The 17,771-nt window shown below is 47.0% G+C and overlaps 5 protein-coding genes across 5 annotated transcripts; 1 reads left to right on the top strand and 4 right to left on the bottom strand.

The window, feature by feature from the left end:
* Positions 1 to 777: 777 nt before the first annotated feature.
* On the bottom strand, positions 778 to 4,237 carry N7508_007212 (uncharacterized protein; the record flags this gene model as incomplete). Its single annotated transcript, XM_058465276.1, has 2 exons — positions 778 to 1,664; positions 1,720 to 4,237. The coding sequence occupies 2 exons, from the start codon at positions 4,235 to 4,237 to the stop codon at positions 778 to 780; spliced, it is 3,405 nt and encodes a 1,134-aa protein (XP_058319129.1).
* Positions 4,238 to 7,098: 2,861 nt separating this feature from the next.
* On the top strand, positions 7,099 to 7,860 carry N7508_007211 (polysaccharide lyase family 20 protein; the record flags this gene model as incomplete). Its single annotated transcript, XM_058465275.1, has 1 exon — positions 7,099 to 7,860. One exon carries the CDS (start codon positions 7,099 to 7,101, stop codon positions 7,858 to 7,860), a length of 762 nt encoding a protein of 253 aa, XP_058319128.1.
* Positions 7,861 to 9,084: 1,224 nt separating this feature from the next.
* N7508_007210 (uncharacterized protein) lies at positions 9,085 to 12,114 on the bottom strand (the record flags this gene model as incomplete). Its single annotated transcript, XM_058465274.1, has 1 exon — positions 9,085 to 12,114. One exon carries the CDS (start codon positions 12,112 to 12,114, stop codon positions 9,085 to 9,087), a length of 3,030 nt encoding a protein of 1,009 aa, XP_058319127.1.
* A 2,125-nt stretch (positions 12,115 to 14,239) lies between these two features.
* N7508_007209 (putative iron-sulfur cluster-binding protein) lies at positions 14,240 to 15,815 on the bottom strand (the record flags this gene model as incomplete). The annotated part of the gene is made up of 6 exons (XM_058465273.1): positions 14,240 to 14,310; positions 14,360 to 14,482; positions 14,530 to 14,561; positions 14,624 to 14,978; positions 15,037 to 15,514; positions 15,567 to 15,815. The coding sequence occupies 6 exons, from the start codon at positions 15,813 to 15,815 to the stop codon at positions 14,240 to 14,242; spliced, it is 1,308 nt and encodes a 435-aa protein (XP_058319126.1).
* Positions 15,816 to 16,187: 372 nt separating this feature from the next.
* Positions 16,188 to 17,354, bottom strand: N7508_007208 (aromatic ring-hydroxylating oxygenase subunit alpha; the record flags this gene model as incomplete). The annotated part of the gene is made up of 5 exons (XM_058465272.1): positions 16,188 to 16,312; positions 16,363 to 16,778; positions 16,829 to 17,010; positions 17,063 to 17,215; positions 17,268 to 17,354. 5 exons carry the CDS (start codon positions 17,352 to 17,354, stop codon positions 16,188 to 16,190), a joined length of 963 nt encoding a protein of 320 aa, XP_058319125.1.
* Positions 17,355 to 17,771: the final 417 nt, after the last annotated feature.

Below are 17,771 nucleotides of genomic sequence, written 5' to 3'. Positions count from 1 at the left end.
AGAACCGTTGAATGGCTGTGTAATAGTTTCCGAAGTTGAACTTTGCTATCTCCTTCTTTGGCTCCACCCTATAATATCTTGGCCAGGTTTGCAAGTAGCAGAATGGCTTATGCAATAGTCTGCCAAGAGAGTACAGTGAATTCCATCAAGCAGGGTTGTCTCTCTATCTAAATTTAAGGCTATGAAGTAGCAATCTAGCAGTAGAGATATCCGCTGCTATTCCAACAGATTTGATTCAGGGAATGCGTCTTCATCAACATACGTAGCCTCTACGTTCAACTTATCCAGTAACATCCCCGGTGCCGGCCAACCTTGCTTCCGGTAGAATCACCACTCCGATCCGGGGTAACTTCCATAATCCGGGCTGGTATTCTCGGGATATAGGGAAGCGCATATATTTGGACACTCTCAAACTCGAAAAAGGCAAGATTCAAAGTAGATCATCTTCTGAGTGGTCCTTCTACTCCAGACATCCTTTGGGGGCTAAGTTATGCACTCTTCCACATCGTGCTTAGGCAGATAAATTCAAGAAAATTCCATTTATTGCGAACGGAGCCTATATAAATAATCGCGAAGCATATGAGTATCAAATAGTAAAGATCAAAACAATGCAGACCTCATAAACATGGTATAGTAACAAATTAAAACCAGGAACATCTTCGGAGAATAATACAAAGGGAATAAATGGGTATATGGCACAATGCGATCGAGAAGAAAGGCCAAGTAAATTCAAAACGCCAAAAAGTCATACAAGAAGAAGATCCAAAAGATGGACAGTCAAGCCCAGCGCCAGCCATGTTCCTGCGACTTCTGACGCTTGATTACGGCAGACAGTAGACTACCTCGTTTGCCAAAGGGATTGCGCTCGTTCTTCTTGCGTTGGCGCTGAAGGAGCTTAATAGCAGCAGAAGCATCGATGCCTTCGCCAGTATCGGTAATCTTGAGAGCCCACTTGGCGTCTTCTGGGTCGAAACCCATCTCGTTGACCATCGTGTCAATGGCGCGATCGGCGGGATCCAAGACCTGAGGCTGCAGAGGCACATAAACTCTGACTGGCGGAGTCGGGGGCGTTTGAGGAGCGAATAGAGTGATAGGATTTGAAATTTGGGTTGGTGTGTGAGGGTTGCTGCCAGTTCCAGACGCAGAGCCAGAGCCGGAAGTAGAAATAGAACAACGATCGAGAACAAGTGCTGGGACGGGCGGAACGGGAGGCTCATCTTCCGTCGAAGGGACTCGAATCGAGCCATCGAGGTTACGGACAATGGCGCTAAACTCTGACATTGGACGCTCAGCCGAGAAGGAATAGCGACCTTCTGGCTCACTGGATGGTCCACGTAGACGACGGCGGTGACCTAATTCGCGGGCGAAACCAGCCTGGCGTTCGCGAATTTCACGGGTGGAGTCGGAATGGGAGCTGCTGCTTCGCTTTCCTTCTGAAATACTTGATTGCGGAGAGATATTTCGTTCCTGAAGCTCGTACGCCCGTGCGACGGCTTCCTTTAGAAATGGTGACCGGCTTACTTCGGTTTCTGTTGGTTCCCATTTCGTCAAGCCGATTGACTTGGCCTTGTTGAATGTCGCGGTTGTAGTGTCTGCTGGGCAGACGGCACTGAGTGTCAATACTGCCGAGAGGCCCAGTGTGAGCACGTAGGAGGTCCATTCCTCTGCAAGAAGTCAGCTATAATGATCAGAATTGGTTGTAATAGGAATACCACCCACCGAGAACAGTCTCTTCCCGAACTGCATCGCCCTCTGGAACATGCATACCATCAAAGATACCGACCTTGCGAGCTTCGATGCACTTCCCATGCAAAGGTTGAAGCAAAACTCCCATACAAGTCCAGATCTCCGTAATATCATACATCTGGCTCTGCGACAGACCATCAAGGTTACCGCGACCGAATCCTTCTGGTGGTTCGAAGAGGACATTGTTCATGCCAAATGGTTCAGACACGGTAGAGGGTGAGTTGAAGATATTCCGCGCCATAACACCACCCTTCAACCAATCCATCTGACCCATGATATCAGCTTCGCGATTTTTCCCACTGCCGAAAATTCGACAGAATGTCCAGACCCGCCAAAAGGCATCGTCGACCTCTTCAGCGCGGGTATTATCCACACCCGCCAGACCACGAACAGTATCGCGACGTAAGAAAGGTGCACATCGTGCCAGGACAAGAGCTTTGAGTTTGGCAAGAGTATAAATATCCTCTGCGTAGCGCTGTAAATACAGGGTCGGCGTATACTCGGGAACCTGAGAATCAGGATCCAACAGTAATTGCCACTCCAATTCCCAGGGCGGACTCATCTCTCGCAATTCCCATGCGGGCGGAGACATTTTGAAAAGGGCACTTTTGATCATCGGTAATTCATGACGCTTGAATGCGGAATAAATCTGTTTGTTGACCAGAACAAAATTGAACAAATCGTCCAGGGAGTCAATGCTCTTCATAATCGACAAGATAAGATCAATTGGCATTTCTTCAGGGAACTCCACCTGGCCAAGACCGGGGGACGTGGGGGCCAAAGGGAGGATAGAAGGCGACGGCGGCGCAGCATCGAGTTCATAGACATGTTCAGGGAGTTGCACACTGCTTGCCTGGGCAGTCGACACCCACGCCCAACTTTGTCGCATCTTGGCTACCTTCTCATTGTTATGAAAACGAAGGTGCACGTCCGGGGTGGGGCTGTCTGACAGCTCAACTGGTGCCCGAGCGGGTGGCTGGCGAGGTAAGGCCAGGGCTTGTTGAGCTTGATCAAAAGGATTGCCGAATTTCAAGTGAGTCTGCAGACGAGGTAACTGAAGAAGTAAATCTTCACGACTTGCAGAATCCAAGTCGGGGGCTGCGTGCGTCACGCTAACCTGCTCGGAGTCTTGGTTCTTCCGGAATGGCATGAGAAACGACGACTTTTGGCTCTTTCTGTCTTTTTTGGGACTGACTTCCTTTTTCTCTTCGTCTCTGGACCGTCGCATCTTGTCTTTTTCCTCTTTGAACTTGATGGTCTTGGGTTTGTCCTTGGGCGGAACTGCGGCCGGCTTAATACTAGCCCGCTTCTTCACCCGCGTGTCTAAGCGCTGAGAGTGAGGCTTTGTAGATGGAGGCAAAGGCGCCGGTCGGGTCGCAATCATGTCGCCATTATTTCGACTTATTTGCAGTGGTCCATCAAGAATAAGCAATGTCCTCTGTCCTCGTCCCTCAAAGTCCGCAAGAGCATCTTCCAGTTCCTCGGCTGCCTGCGACAAGGTTGGAATATGGCGAGCCCGATGACCAGCCACTTTGAACTCGTGCCGAGACCGAGACCGTGGTTTGCGGTGACCACAGCTCTGACATGCGTGGCTGTTTCCATGGGAGTGCACCGTCGCGGAATGTCGGTATAGCGGAGAGACAAGCATATCCTTCTGGGAAAATGCAGAAAAGGGCGAATTAGAACGCTGAGACGCTGCTGACAGTGAAGAGTTGCTTCGGCGGGTTGAGGACCGGCGAGTAGGAGAGGCACTGCTTGGCTCCAAAGGCAAGGGCTTGTTCTTGAGATCATTCATTGACAATTTCGGGGTGATCGACTTGTACGGGCGTGTAAAGCTACTCGGCGCATACATACGGTGCGACACCGTCGATTGATGCGGAGGAGAAGGAAGAGAAGTGTCGTCAAAGACACCAGCAGCAACAGGGCAACAGATCGAATATTCATCGGCAGACCTGTCAAGGGGTCCATCTCTATACCAACTGCCAATACTGCCGAGCGAAGTGCGACGACTATAGCACGACGAAGCGCAATCCAGCACATCCAAGTCCCCAGTCTTCTGCTTCAAACCCGTTTCTGCACCCTCAGAGTATCCGCACAAGAATTGCACTCGTTCTTTTAGCTCTTTCTCTAACGACGAGGGGGTGGAGTGCTTCATATTCAGACCTGGGCTAGTCGAGGACACGAGTGAGTGCGATAACCCAGGAGGAGAGTGGGTCAGGTGTGTCTGGTGAGGATGGTCCGACAATGAAGAGGTTGGGGTTTCCCTCTCAGACTGGAGTGTATTCAAGTCAATGATTGTTTGTAAAGACTCCTGCGAGGAGTCGGGCCAATAATCCCCGAGCTCCCCGACTGATGAACCGTCGATTTCTTCCTCTTTGACTACATCTGGCTGTGATTGGTTTCGGTTTTCCCACTTGGCGTCGGATGGCTTGGACGGAACAGGGGGGTGTGAGGTCTCGAGCCGGACTGGGACGTTCTCTGCAGGTCGCATTGTGTCTTCGTTGCTTGGGCTGGCCATGTGAACGGGGAGTTGATTCAAAGAAGGGTGTTCTATGAGGTCCTGGAGTCTTCGTCCTGCTGGAATATATATCGTGTGTTTTGTAGTGTTTCGTTGCCGAAGCACCGGAAGGCAAGTATATGATCCCATTTTGGCCAGTGGTTTCATCTATACAATCATTGTTGACCTGATTGTATATTCTGCTCTTTATTAGCATCTTGCCGCTAGGCTGCCACGCGAGATCGACCAAGTGATCAGCTCCCCGATAGAGTACGCACCGCTCACGCCAGACTCGCGGAGGCGTGTGTAATCTTTGTTCCTCCCCGAATGTGGCCTGTATACAACAAAGAACCAAACCCGGACTTGCAACTTTTCTTTTTTTTTTGTCAAAGTGCAAAGGCAAATGGAATGCTAAGTTTGGCGATGAAGTTTCTTTAAAAACAAAATAAGGTGCGAATAAGTAATGACATCCGCATCCTCTTGGCCCCTTGGGTGTACTGCCCTGGCTAACAGATGATTCCGGGGCCAAATACTATGCTGCATTAACTCGAGTAACCAATGCGGGTATTATCCGTTAGCGTCCTGCAACTAATAGCGATCCGCTGGGGCCAAAGAACCGGTCCAGGCCGTGGAATAACCAGGATACATGCACTCTTTAAGACAGTGAAAGTGAAAATAGCATTATGATATAGCTTTAATCCGAATTCAAAGTTTACATTGTTAGTTCAAGCACCCGTATAGAATTCTCGTACCCGTGAAGGCGCAGGGGAAAGAAAGTAGGGGATCGACACGAAGTATTACTCTCTACTGAGGGATCGACTGCACCGCCAATGATGCGCCCCAGTATATTTTTAGCCTATTACATTCCTCAGTTGTTACATGTATTCTTCCCCGCCCCATCGCCCCCAGCCCCCATGTGGCCCCAAGAAATTGTGGAGATTTTGCACACTCTGCACAATCTGACAAGCCTAATGGACCCGTAGGGATACAATAAATCTACTGAAGAGTGTTCCAGGCAGCTGCCAGATTAGTGAAATGCAGCCTTGGTTACCGAGGATATGTCGATACTCAGCACAACAGCCCTGTAGTAGTTCTCAGCGCGTTTTGCAGCAGGCATGCATAACGTGTACTAAAATGGTACCTGCTTACTCTTCTTTGCCACAACTTAACGTCATTGCTTATATCAGTAGCCGGACAAGAATCCTACACAATATGAGCCCTATCTCAATCCAACAACATATGCCCGTTAGTTCCTGAGCCCATTTCATGCAATAGCAACATGTTTTGTACGCCACAACTCCAACATCGGTTAACAAATCCGTGGAGTATATGTAGTGCTATATATGTGTCTACAGGGGACATATTCACTTTCCAAATAAAACACCTTAACAAAAGACAATCGGTCTCGGTCTATCTACGACTTGTCGTCGGCCCCCAAGGATAACAGCATGGTGCCACCTATGTTAATATACTTGCACGATGCTCACTTAAGTACGAGGCTTGCTATCACCTCAATTCCTAGTCAGATTGATACGTTCGAAGATCCACAGCGGATCAACCGAAGATGATCGACAGTACAGTATTTAGACAGAACCATTGGCAATTGTCTGCACAACGTTCGCTATCTCACATAAAGCTCCATGGCCGTTATTCAAAACAAGCAAGCAAGAATCTACGTCCCGTCCGACCAAAATTAGCTCAAGACTATTGCACGGAACGAGGACCAACGGGGGCGGGAAGCCCCATCTGGGCCTGTTTTGAGAGCCAAACGTTGACTTTTTCCGATAACACTTGTCTCAAGGGCTGCTGAGAGTGGAGGCTCACTATACATAAGCAATTTCTATGGGGCTGTTGGGGGCATTTTTGTGCACTGGTCTCACCTGACATTTCGTGCGTTAGCGCGAGGCATATAATCGGATCCGAATTGGGGGTAAAGGAGCGCTTCTATCGTCTTCGGTTCGTTATATATCTGTCCTCCCTTCGATGGCTTCGTTAAACCATGTCGTGTCCGCTTTAGGTTGATAGCAGTTTTGCTTCTGTTTTCTCTGCTGCACCAGACTTATTTTCTTTTGATCGTAACCCTCACTTCCTGTTTTTGTTACTAAGCATATTTAGTCTGCAGACTTCAATGCCCACAAATCACGATCCTTAAGGACCTTCAGATGAAAAATCCGCATACCCCTAAGGTGTGACGATCAACGAGACGAAAAAACTCGGCCTGAGCTGACAACCTCGTGAGCAGTGAGCTGAAGGTCAGCCAATGTTGAGTTGCGGTCCAAAGCATGACACGTCCTCTGCAGCCACTCATATTGACTATATTAGCCCACAGGAATGAAAATCGGACAAGAGTTACCCTCACTGCATCTGCTCTTTATACTTCCTGAATCATTTCCCTAAAAGAGTTAGACCGGCACCATGTTTGTTTATTTTGCACTCGCGATGTAACGCTGAGGCTTCGCTGAAACAGCCAAAGTCTGACTGCACCTGCACGAACTGCACACGAGCGGGGCGGAATTACGGGCCAAGGAGTTAAACCGCATATTTCCTCCAATGGCGACCAAAAGCACGCTGCTCCACGGCATTCTCCACCAAGACCCTTCCGCTGTAGCATGCAGAAGAGCTTATGGCGTTGATCAGCCGCTGCAACCTGCACATCTCGTTCTCGTTTAGGAAATTCCCCAAGGGCCATGAGAGAGTCTCTGGAGACAGATCCAATTAATCTGGGGACCGATTGAGCCGTTCCTCGACAGGGGAAGCTGAAATTGTACTATAAAAGGAAGCATCCGCAGTCACACAAGGGTTCTCAAACCATCAATCTCATCTATCTCAATTCCAGATTTTGCACACAAAAAGCAATGTTCGGCAAACTCCCCTCAGCCGCCCTGGTGTTGGCACTAAGTCTGACAACCCAGGCGACGCAAATCTTCAGTAACACCGGAACAACCTCAGGCTGGGATGCCTCCAACCAGGAACACTCTGGCACAGTCCAACAAGTGACCAACGTATTTTACGAAGGACCAACAGCCCTGAAGATGACCCAAGTCTACGACTCGAGCTACACAGGCCGCTACCACTCGGAAGTTGTCAAGAACAACGTGTACAAGCGCGGCGACACAGGCTTCTACGGCTTCACTTTCCGCCTCCAAGAAAACTGGCAATTCTCCCCAGCACAATCCTACAACATTGCCCAATTCATCGCCGACTTCACCGACACCGGCTGCGACGACTGGATGCCATCAAGCATGGTTTGGCTCGTCGGCAACCAGCTCTACACACGCGTGAAGCAAGGCACAATCTGCGCGCAGAAGATCCAGACATTCTCCAACTTGGCCACTGTGACTGCAGGCGCATGGCACAAGGTTGAGATCCAGTCTAGCTGGAAGTCTGATGGCACTGGGTTTTACAAGCTGTGGTTTGATGGTGTTAAGGTTCTCGAGGAGTATAACATTGCTACTACCATTGCCGATGATCGGGCGTTCCAGTTCCGTGTTGGTCTCTATGCTAATGGATGGCATGATGATAAGACTATGAAGGGCACCCAGGGTACTCGGCAGATTTGGTATGATGAGATTGCTGCTGGAACTGTTTTCGCAGATGCCGATCCTGATCAGTGGTGATTTCGGACCGAGGGTTTGAATTAATCAACACTCGCACGAGAGTGTCGTATAGCTAAGATCTACAGTGTCCGGTTTGATGTACTGCAGAGCTGGCGGTGATCGTTGGAGACGAATTCTCAATGTGTGAGGGATTTCCCCTGAAGAACCTACAATTCAATCTCAATTTCCACATAAACCACGTGCCTGAAATATAAAATTAATTTGCAGATGCCCAATGGCGAGGAAATACAGCTGCCGCATTGAGATCCGCCTGGCCTGATTTCAGACAGGATTTACTCGCGCCTTCTCTGACCGGCTACAACTTTCACTCATCCTAAACCCAAGTCCCTCAACATGACATCAATCTGACACCAAATGACGTCGACTAAGAGAGCTGCGATCAAGTTACATTTTTGGCCCCTGAAATTCTTGGCTTTGGTAACACCGGACTATCCCGGACACCTTAGGGACCGAAAGTAAACACGAACACATATAAGATTGAAATCACCCGTCTTGCGCAGTCAGACTGTGTCATATACCCCGCGCAGGATTCTTACAATGATTGTGAAGAATTGAGTTGGCCACTCAGTAACAGAGAGGACGGCGAGCAGAAATTTGGTATCAAAATTCCTATACGTAATATGATCCATGCAGTATGATGAAATAGATAGCTACTTACAACATTCACGTCATGGAATGAGATGAACCTGATAGTCTGCTCATATTTGGGCAAACTAACCACAATCGTGGATAGCAGTCTTTCAGGAAGACGGGCCATGCTATTTATAACTTCAACTACAAACAGCCACCTTATTCCCGAGATATGGCCAAGGTAAATGCCAATATAGGAGAACATAGCATTACAGCAGAGTAAAAATATTCAACACGAGGGAGTTTGCCGATAGCTATGCCTGCGCCTTCCAACCTGCTGGACGGGATATGTTTCTAAAAATAGAAACAGATTGCTGAGGTAAGGTACAGGATTGTACACAATGAGCTGATGTCTTATGTTTTCACATTAGTATCTATAGCTTTAAGAAGTATCCCCGGAATACCAAGCTAGATAGGTCTGGTGAAACAAATAATGTATACAGTGGCTCTCTTTAATGGGCGAAATGGCAAATTGTGAGAATTTGAACCAAGCTAACGACTGACTACATGGAAGACCAAAATATAACAAAAGAGTGATATAGACGGCAACGATGATATCGCCACCTCTTTCAGTATCAAAGATCCCGAAGGCAGTTAATCAAAGTTGTAGAACCCTTTGCGCGTCAGGAATCCTACAAATTTCCGGATGAGATCGGGTGTAAGCTGGACGAAAGAACCACCATCATGATTTCCAAGTACCTTCAAGGTATTTGAACAATCGTAGACTGGAGAATATTTGCTTGTCTGGAGACGTGTTGCACCACGCAGAACAGGCTCTGCGAGCAAGGGCATCAAAGATATCACAGGGCTCGATTCAAGACCCTCCCAAGCTTGCAATCTTTCCAACCACTCCGGGTATGGGACCTGTTTTATAGAAAAGCCAGCTTGGTTTATAAATGTGCATAGCTTTTCCATGTTGGTAGTCAGGTCTGTCTTTGGCGCACTGAGCGTGTAGTTCCGGCCCATGTTGTGTTTATTCGAAGCAATTTGTAAAATTGAATCACAAGCATAGTCAACTGTAACGTATTCTTGGTTCTGGTGTGGCAGATGCGGCCAATATCCTAGTTGAACACATCCAACCAGCATTCGAGTGAAGAAATCATCTGGATTCCCAGCTCCTGTTTTACTATCACCGACAAGGAATCCTGGGCGGTAAATGTTCACAGGCAGACCTTTGTCGCGCACCCTTTGAACCATTTCATCTGCTACCCATTGACTCTGGGCATAGCCGGTATCGAAAGGGAGTGAAGCCAGGTGAGTCTTCAATGGCCCGTCCTCAGAGACCACTTCTGTTCCGAGTATGAGTCCAGTGACAGCCCAAACATCGATGCTTGAGATGTAGTGGAAGGACTTGCGTCGCCCATCTGCTGCAACTCGGAGAACATTCTTCGTCCCCAGGATGTTTTGCGCGAAGTGAGCACTGTACGGATCACACCAGTTGACCTTCGCAGCTGAATGGAGAACTGCTGGTGCCCAGCAAGTGAGCCATTGATAATCATTCTGCGAAAGCCCAAGATGTTCTTTTGTCATGTCTCCGTCCACGATAATTACCTTTCCCATATTATGGGAAACAGCTTCGTTCCACAGGTCGTACTTCTTGAGAGTATTCTGGATTCGATCCATAGGCGAATGATCTTCATTGCCTCGAGCGAGACAGGCTATCTCTTTCATATTCGACATGGAGAGCAAGCGGTATAGAAGATTAGCCCCGAGGAATCCGGTAGCACCCGTCAGGAATAAGCGACCTTCAGATGACCAGTCTGGGACCAACTCGATGTCATCTGCAAAATGGCTGTCCTCTTCAAATTGCAAAATTTCAGTAGGCCCGTAGTTGATTTCCTCCTTTTTGCTGAGATAGTCTGCCAATGATCCAATTGTTGGAGTTGTGTAGAGGTCTTTGATTGATAGCAACTTTCCAAATCGTTGTTTGATCAGGCCAAGAAATCGAGCGATCTGTATTGAAGACATGCCAAGAGAAACAACATTGTCATCCGGTCCGATATTTTTGATGCTCAAAATCCCTTCCACGATTTCGGCAACAATACTGACGGGGTTCTTTTCTTCATCCACAACTTCCTCAGAGGATCGCGGAGTTTGAAGATTTCGGTGCTTATCGGCTAAAGCACCACGGTCCACTTTACCGCGAGAATTCAACGGTATTTCATCTATGATATGGACTTCGTCGGGGACCATATAATAGGGAAGTCGATCTTGCATCATCTTGAGAATTTCTTGCGGATCAACTGAGCTACCGTCTTCAGGGACAATGAAAGCCCTAAGATGGTCAGAACCTGCACCATGAGCGGACTTCTCATGTAGACAGGCCGCTGCATGGATACACTCGTTTGCTGCTATGGCTTGTTCAACACCTTCCAGTTCAACACGGAACCCCTGACGCTTGACCTGGAGATCTTTACGGCCAAGGAAGTGAAGTTCCTTCCCCTTCCACGTACCAAGATCACCTGTCCGGTAGACTCGGACAATTTTCCCGTTGCTGGAGTCCGGAGACTCTGAAATATTGAGCTCAATGAACTTTTCTGCAGTTTCGTCGGGACGGTTGAGGTATCCAGTAGATAGTCCTGGTCCCCCAATGCATATTTCACCCGAAACTTCCTCATTGAGAATAGGGCTCCGGTTTTCATCAATGATATATAGCAAAGTATCTCCAAAGGGAACTCCAGCTGTAATGGTTTCATCTTGCGCCTCCTGGAGCGTCACCCGCTTCAAAGTTGAAAAACATGTCGTCTCGGTAGGTCCATAGCCATTCCAAAGGGTTTCCGGAGGGGCATCACTGCCGAGGACCCTTTGCATTGCCAGAGGATTTGGTGACTCACCGGAGGTGATCACATGGCGAACATTGCGAAAGGCTGTAGGAATACTGGTTGATACCGCGGTGAAAAGGGCAGAAGGTAGAATAAGCCCGGAAATGCTTGAATCCTCCAAGAAAGCCGCAAAAGAGACCGGATCTTTGATGATCGAATTTGGTATGTGCACCACTGTGCCACCGGAAAGCAAGGTAGCCCAAATTTCAAATAAGGATAGGTCGAAACCGGGGTTGTTTAACTCTCCGACTTTATCCCCTGGCCCGATATCGAGCGGGGACGAAGTGGCAAGATGCATGATAGCCTTTGAGAAGATCTGTACGACCTTGGGTTTCCCTGTTGAGCCAGATGTATGGATGAGATGGCTTCTATGGTCCTGAGATTTCTCAGAATTCACCAGAATCTCCCCAGAGTCGTCTATACCGTGTTCAGAATCAAGTACTGACTCGGCAAGCAGTACATCAAACTGAGAAACCCTTGTCGACAACTCGTTTGTCGTTATAACCATTCGCATGTTCAAGTCATTAAGCATGTCGTGAAGCTGACTGTCAGGCACAGATGGATCAACGGGGGTACAAGATCCTCCTGCTCTCAGCACGGCAACTTGCGCAATCACTTGTTGCCAGCCTGTTCCTATCAGAATGCCAATGGGCTCTTCGGCTTCGATTCCCTTCTTGGCCAATTTCAAAGCCAGAACATCTGCTTTGGCCAATAAATCTCGATAGGTAAATCGTTGCTCTCCATCGATGACTGCCAGAGAGTCGCTCGCTTTGTTGGCATGATTGCATAGAAGTTGCTCCATTTTGTCTTCGTCACAGTAAGGATTAGAAAAACCCGTTGGTAGAGAATACAGAACTGATTCAAGAGCTGGCAAGTTTTGGATTTTTGATGTCGAAAAACAGCACTCTTTCCTAGATATTTATATTTTAGTTCTCGCAAAATGATTTTCAATTGATATTGCGAACAAGCCATCACCTTTGCTTGGGCTGCGACCGAGCGGCGTCGAATATTGGCCATGATAGTCGAGATATCTTGATATTACAAACCTTCTAGGGGATATGTGCTCATACATTTCTGTTTAGAAACATGCGCAACCAGGTGTGGTTGTACAGCATGTCTTCACGCCGTGCGATGAGTCTAAACGATTCACCTGTAGCCAAATTTAGTGGTCGGAGTGAGATACCGACGGTGCTGCTGATATCAACTATAAAGATCTTGTTCAACGTAACAAGTAAATTACACTGAATCGACAATGTGGGCAACTCAACGAGGAAAGACAATGTGTCACATAGTTTTTATTCCGTAGTTTTATGCAAGCTCTGCCGTTTACGGTCTGCGCACTGACGAACATCCGCGGAGAATTTATCCTCGTGAATAACATAAATCATGATTTAACGCAACATTCGACCGAGCGCCGCCCCTTGCGTAAATCTCGCATTTTATTTCCAACTTCTCGTGTTCAATCACCCACCATGCCATCAATTTGCTCTCAAAATTCTCAAAAACGTATGGAACAGGAGGGCAGGATCTTATTATCCATTATTTATAACCAGAATACAAAAACATACTCTCTGCGTCAATTGGCACGCAATTTGATGTCCCCGACTGAACGCTCTGCCGCTTTCTATCCGGTGTGATAAGGAAAAAGGAGGTGAAAAAGAGACGAGAAAAGATGCGAAAAAGGAGAGGTCGAATTAGAACAAAATTAACACATGAAACGGTACGCTCACTTCGAGGATTTCGTGTATAGATTATCCAATAAGTTATTGGTAGCAAAACAGGGTGTTTATAAGCTAAAGACCCTCATTGTGGTAGCTTTAGCGTGATATATGCCTCAAACTTGTGATAATAGGCAGGTCACACGTAGTAGTACTATCTAGATGTATACTGAACTAATAATATTACTGGTATATAAACGGTAGAATGCCTTTGAGCTGATGATTCTAATAGACTGCCGTATAATATTTTTCATAATATTGGTGCCCTGCGTAGCTTCCTATATCTGCCCTGGTATAGTGTATTATATAATGAGAATGTAATGTAAAAATGAACGGTTTCATAAGCAGTCCAAACCATGTTCAAGTTGAGACACTGAAGCAGTGGGGGTTTGAACATAGATCCCTGAGTGGGGTATTCTTTGTTTATCAAACCCTGCTTGATATAATTAAGTGATGACTCTAGATCTCTCATTACAACCAGACGAAAAAGAGATTTAATAGGATTTTGCGTGAGCTTGGAGCGTTGGCCCTCTGTGTTCTTTATAACGAATCATGTTTTGAAATGTAATGGTAGTTAATTGCCTTAACCGAGTACCGAGCCAGTATGCTAAGGCTCGGTTTTAGAGTGCGTTCTTTCTTTCAGGCCTTTGAACTGACATTTGATCAGGAATTCAAACTTAAAAGAAAGCAGAGTGTTCGAATCGTTCTTTGTTTTTTTTTTTTTCAAGCTCCCTCAAAAGATCCCCCGACTCGGTTTGTGGAAGAAGATATACTTGAATTGTGGTCAACCTTTTCCTTGAAGCACACATGATAGATAACACTATGATGAGCCATTTGATATGGAAATATAATCGGACAAAAATCAGTCGGCTTTCAGATTCACGAGAACTACGCCAACGACGGTACACGCCGAATAAAGATATGGAATTAGCTTCGCAAATTTGGAGGTTAGGTACCTTCTACACAGAGAGCGGGCTTGATGTTTGTTTTGTTGTTGCTCTGTTTATGCCAGTATCTAGGTTACTTATTTTCAAAGGAGCACTCTGCAGCGTGCTTGCGGGACCTAATGTAGACTTTGCGCCTTGGACAACTTCATAATGGGTATTGCGCGTTCATGCAATCACCATCACACAGGGAGAACTAACGAGCCCATGAAGATTAAATCAGATGTAGTGACATATCAAGAAGCGCTTGTGTCCCCAATAAGATTTACCAATCCAGTGCATTTGATGAAGTCCCATTCTGCGATCCACCACTAACGCAGTCCAGCTCTTGGCACACTGTAGGAGATCAACATCGGATATTGTTTCAAACTTTACATGGACTTACATTGCTCAGCCTGTTGGAATAAAATGCTGCCTTTGGGTTTGTGTGTAGCCGGTAGAATCTGACCACCTTGAATCTTTTCAAGCTTTGTGTGCTTCTGAATTCTGCTCAGGATTTGGCGAGTGTCTGTGAAGTTGTTAGCAATGAAACAGATTTTGATCGACTGCATATACCCGTGATGCTTGCGTTTACTTCAATTGAGCTTCTATAAAAGGACTTGTCAACAGAGAAACAACAGTGGGGACAAGCAATGACAAGATAACCCACCCATTATCTACCAAGATTGCCTGATAGTGGTCCTCAAGTTCTCGAACCAGTTTCTCTGTAACTTCGTATGAAGATTTGGATAGTACCTCGCTCTCTGTATTGCCTATCGCAGAACGGGTGAATAGATCGTATCGAATGCTAGACTTCTTCTCGGATGCTGGAAAGATGGATAGAGCCAGACATAGGCCAGTATGTTCAAAAGAACATAGGAAAGTGATTGGAAACAAGGAAGTCTCCATGCGCGTGCTTTTTTGCATTAATGATCGGACAGCCTTCAAAACAGGCGATGGATTAGATAATTCTGATATCTGACGGCTCAGCTCTGTAGTGAACGCATTGAGTTGAGATTTTCCCACTTCAAACATTGTCAGTAATTGAATAAAATTTCTCTAAAATCTCAATGTGCAACTCACTTCCTGCTTTCCAATTGAAATTTCCAGTCAAAGTCTGTCCGTTCACCCAAGTGGAGCTCACTTCCAAACCGGATGTACGAGAAAATCCATTCCAAGCCGATACAATATTCTCATAAAACGGCTCTGGCTCACCGGAATTTAGGTTAACAAGTACCATTCCATGGACAGTGGTATGTGCATGGATCTCAAACAGATTGTTCTGCGACTTGTCAAATCCAGGCACATCGTCAAACTGAGGCGCCTTAACCAGGCGGCCGGTGGTATCGTAGCTCCAGCCGTGGTACCGGCAGCCGAGAACCGTCGATGCACCACTTTCCTTCCTCGTGATAGTATAGGCACGATGCCGACACACATTGTGAAAGGCACGGATCTTGTCATCCTTGCCCCGAATCAAGAAGATAGGATACCCGGCAAGGTCAAAAGATTGATAAGAGCCAGGCTTTTTAAACTGCGATATGTGTGCAAGATAGATCCATGTCTGGACATGCATGTTAGGTACAATGGTTCAAAATCTGATTTATCTCTCTTACTTGACTGAAGAGCGCGCGGCGTTCGAGCTCGAACACATCCCGGCCAGACCACCAACCATCTGGGACCTCGGGCTCTTTTAACACAACCAAGTCTAATTCTTGGTGCGTCTCGATTGCATCAGCGAGCTTAGTGGTCCTCTTCTGCTGGTATAAGCGAGGCCATGCCCGACGAAGTAGGAACACGATTGTCACCAAAGCCACGAGGGCAGAAGCAGGAGAGATTGGGAAATAGAACTGAGTGGACTCCATGAAAAGCAAATATCAACCGCACAATAATACTGAAAACATTGGATAATATCATGAACTCCCCCAAGCTGATATACTTCTGAGGGAGGTCCAAGTCCCCACCCCACATTATACTTTTGCCGCCCTTGATGCAGACCCCTCGCAACTGTACTTCCCAATTTGGTTGTTAGATCCTGAGCTGGTGTGGTCCTCTGCTGATAGATATTCACCCCTGTTTGGGTTAGATATCGAAGATCAATGAGTCGTTGCTTCCTTTGTTCTATATTTATGCTAATCAGTGCATTCAACTCCACCTACACATTAGGGATAGAGAGAAAACGGTTGCATTGATACAGATTACCAACATTACGACTACCATTGAGATACCAAGATCTACTACGCTTCCATTTGGACCATTGGAGATGCGGTATGTTCCTCAGCTCCTGTCTCCTTGGTTGTCTTCGCAGCTCTCTCAGTAGCATGCTGCTCACACACCATATCAAACACTCGTCGCTGATAGTCTACTAGATCTTAGTACAATTTTTGAGCAAGTGAGAAAGCAATGACTCACAAGACACGCCATTCTCCTTGTCCGGGTTAAGAATTCCTTCATGATAAACCCCTTTAGCCAGATTGTCCTGAGCCTTCTCGCACAGCTCAAAGTCTTCCATAGCAACCTGGCGCACGAATTTGAAATACTCCTCAAATTTCTCCCCCTCGGCAAGATGATAGTAGTCAAATTCCATGCGGGTGACATGCGGATTTGCGGTCGGACAGACTCTGAATGAAGACATACCACCCCCATAGACATTCAGCGTGCAATTTGGGAAGAAGTACAAGAATAGCCCGTCATCTGGCTTCTTGGGGTCTGCAATGTGCTGAGAGAAGTTGTGTTTGTTGTGAACACTGTAGAAAGTAGGTGGGTAGTAAATCGAGAATGATGGATGAGTGTACTGGCAGTGCAGGCACTCTTGATATCCGTCCACCCTACGGACGATTAATATCGATGCCGTTGGAATCTGGAAACGATAGCTTACATCGTCTTCCAGTTGAATCGACCTTCATAGCTAATGCTGCGACGATACGGCAATTTGGTAAAGTCGACTTTACCAAGCAGCTCCTCAAGCTCGGGGAAGAACTCATGGAAGCTAGGAGCATCATCGGAAATGGTTGAAAACAGCAATCCAGTTGGAGTGACATGGCTACGCACGTCCTTGCCCTGTACGATATTGTTAGCACAAGCCGCTCGATGCTATTTAGGTACTCCATACCGTCTTCGCGCAGACAACCTTCAACTCCTCAGGAGTCGGATTGAGACTATCGCCCGAAATGCGAACAGCAGAAATAGACTGCTGTGCCACGTCATACGGAACATGTTCACCCACTTTCTGGAATCTGGTGACTGGGCCGAGCAAGTACCAGGACTATATCGTAGTTAGCATTAACGGAAACATGCGACAGGTCGCACATGCATACTTTGAGGAACACCGCCCGTCGCTCCATCTGATAGAGGGAGTTGTTGCAGTACCAAGAAGCGGGCAAAGTACGAGTGAGTTCTGACATAGTGTTATGGTCGCTGGTTTTCGTCAATATCAAACGGATAACATTTGGGGGTTGAATCGCAATGGCATAAGACAGTCATGTTTATATGCTTAGGCTTTTGGCTTTTGAATTCAATCCACGAACATGTATCTGTCTACTGGTGGCACACTGTTTTTCTGTCGAACCTTGAACTGGGAAGGGTGCGGTATAGCGTTTCCAAAAAGAGTTAAAAAGTCCCGAAGTTGATGTCATGCGCACCTGATTCGGTGCCCTGAGCAGCTGACAGATAGATGTACCTTTGAGAAAGTCGAGTCTGTCAAGGGTTCTTTGGGTGAAAGATCTCCCTAGATAACGGAAGCAGGACTGTTGAGATGGATCTACGTCGGAAGTGCGGTTTCCCGGGTTGCATAGATGTTACGCTGGAACCATGCGGGTCGG

The sequence above is a fragment of the Penicillium antarcticum genome, assembly GCF_028974205.1.
Source record: "Penicillium antarcticum strain IBT 31339 chromosome Unknown utg000006l_segment0_segment0, whole genome shotgun sequence".
NCBI lineage: Eukaryota > Fungi > Ascomycota > Eurotiomycetes > Eurotiales > Aspergillaceae > Penicillium > Penicillium antarcticum.
Note: the sequence above shows the minus strand (reverse complement) of the source record. Positions and strands in the feature narration are given on the sequence as shown.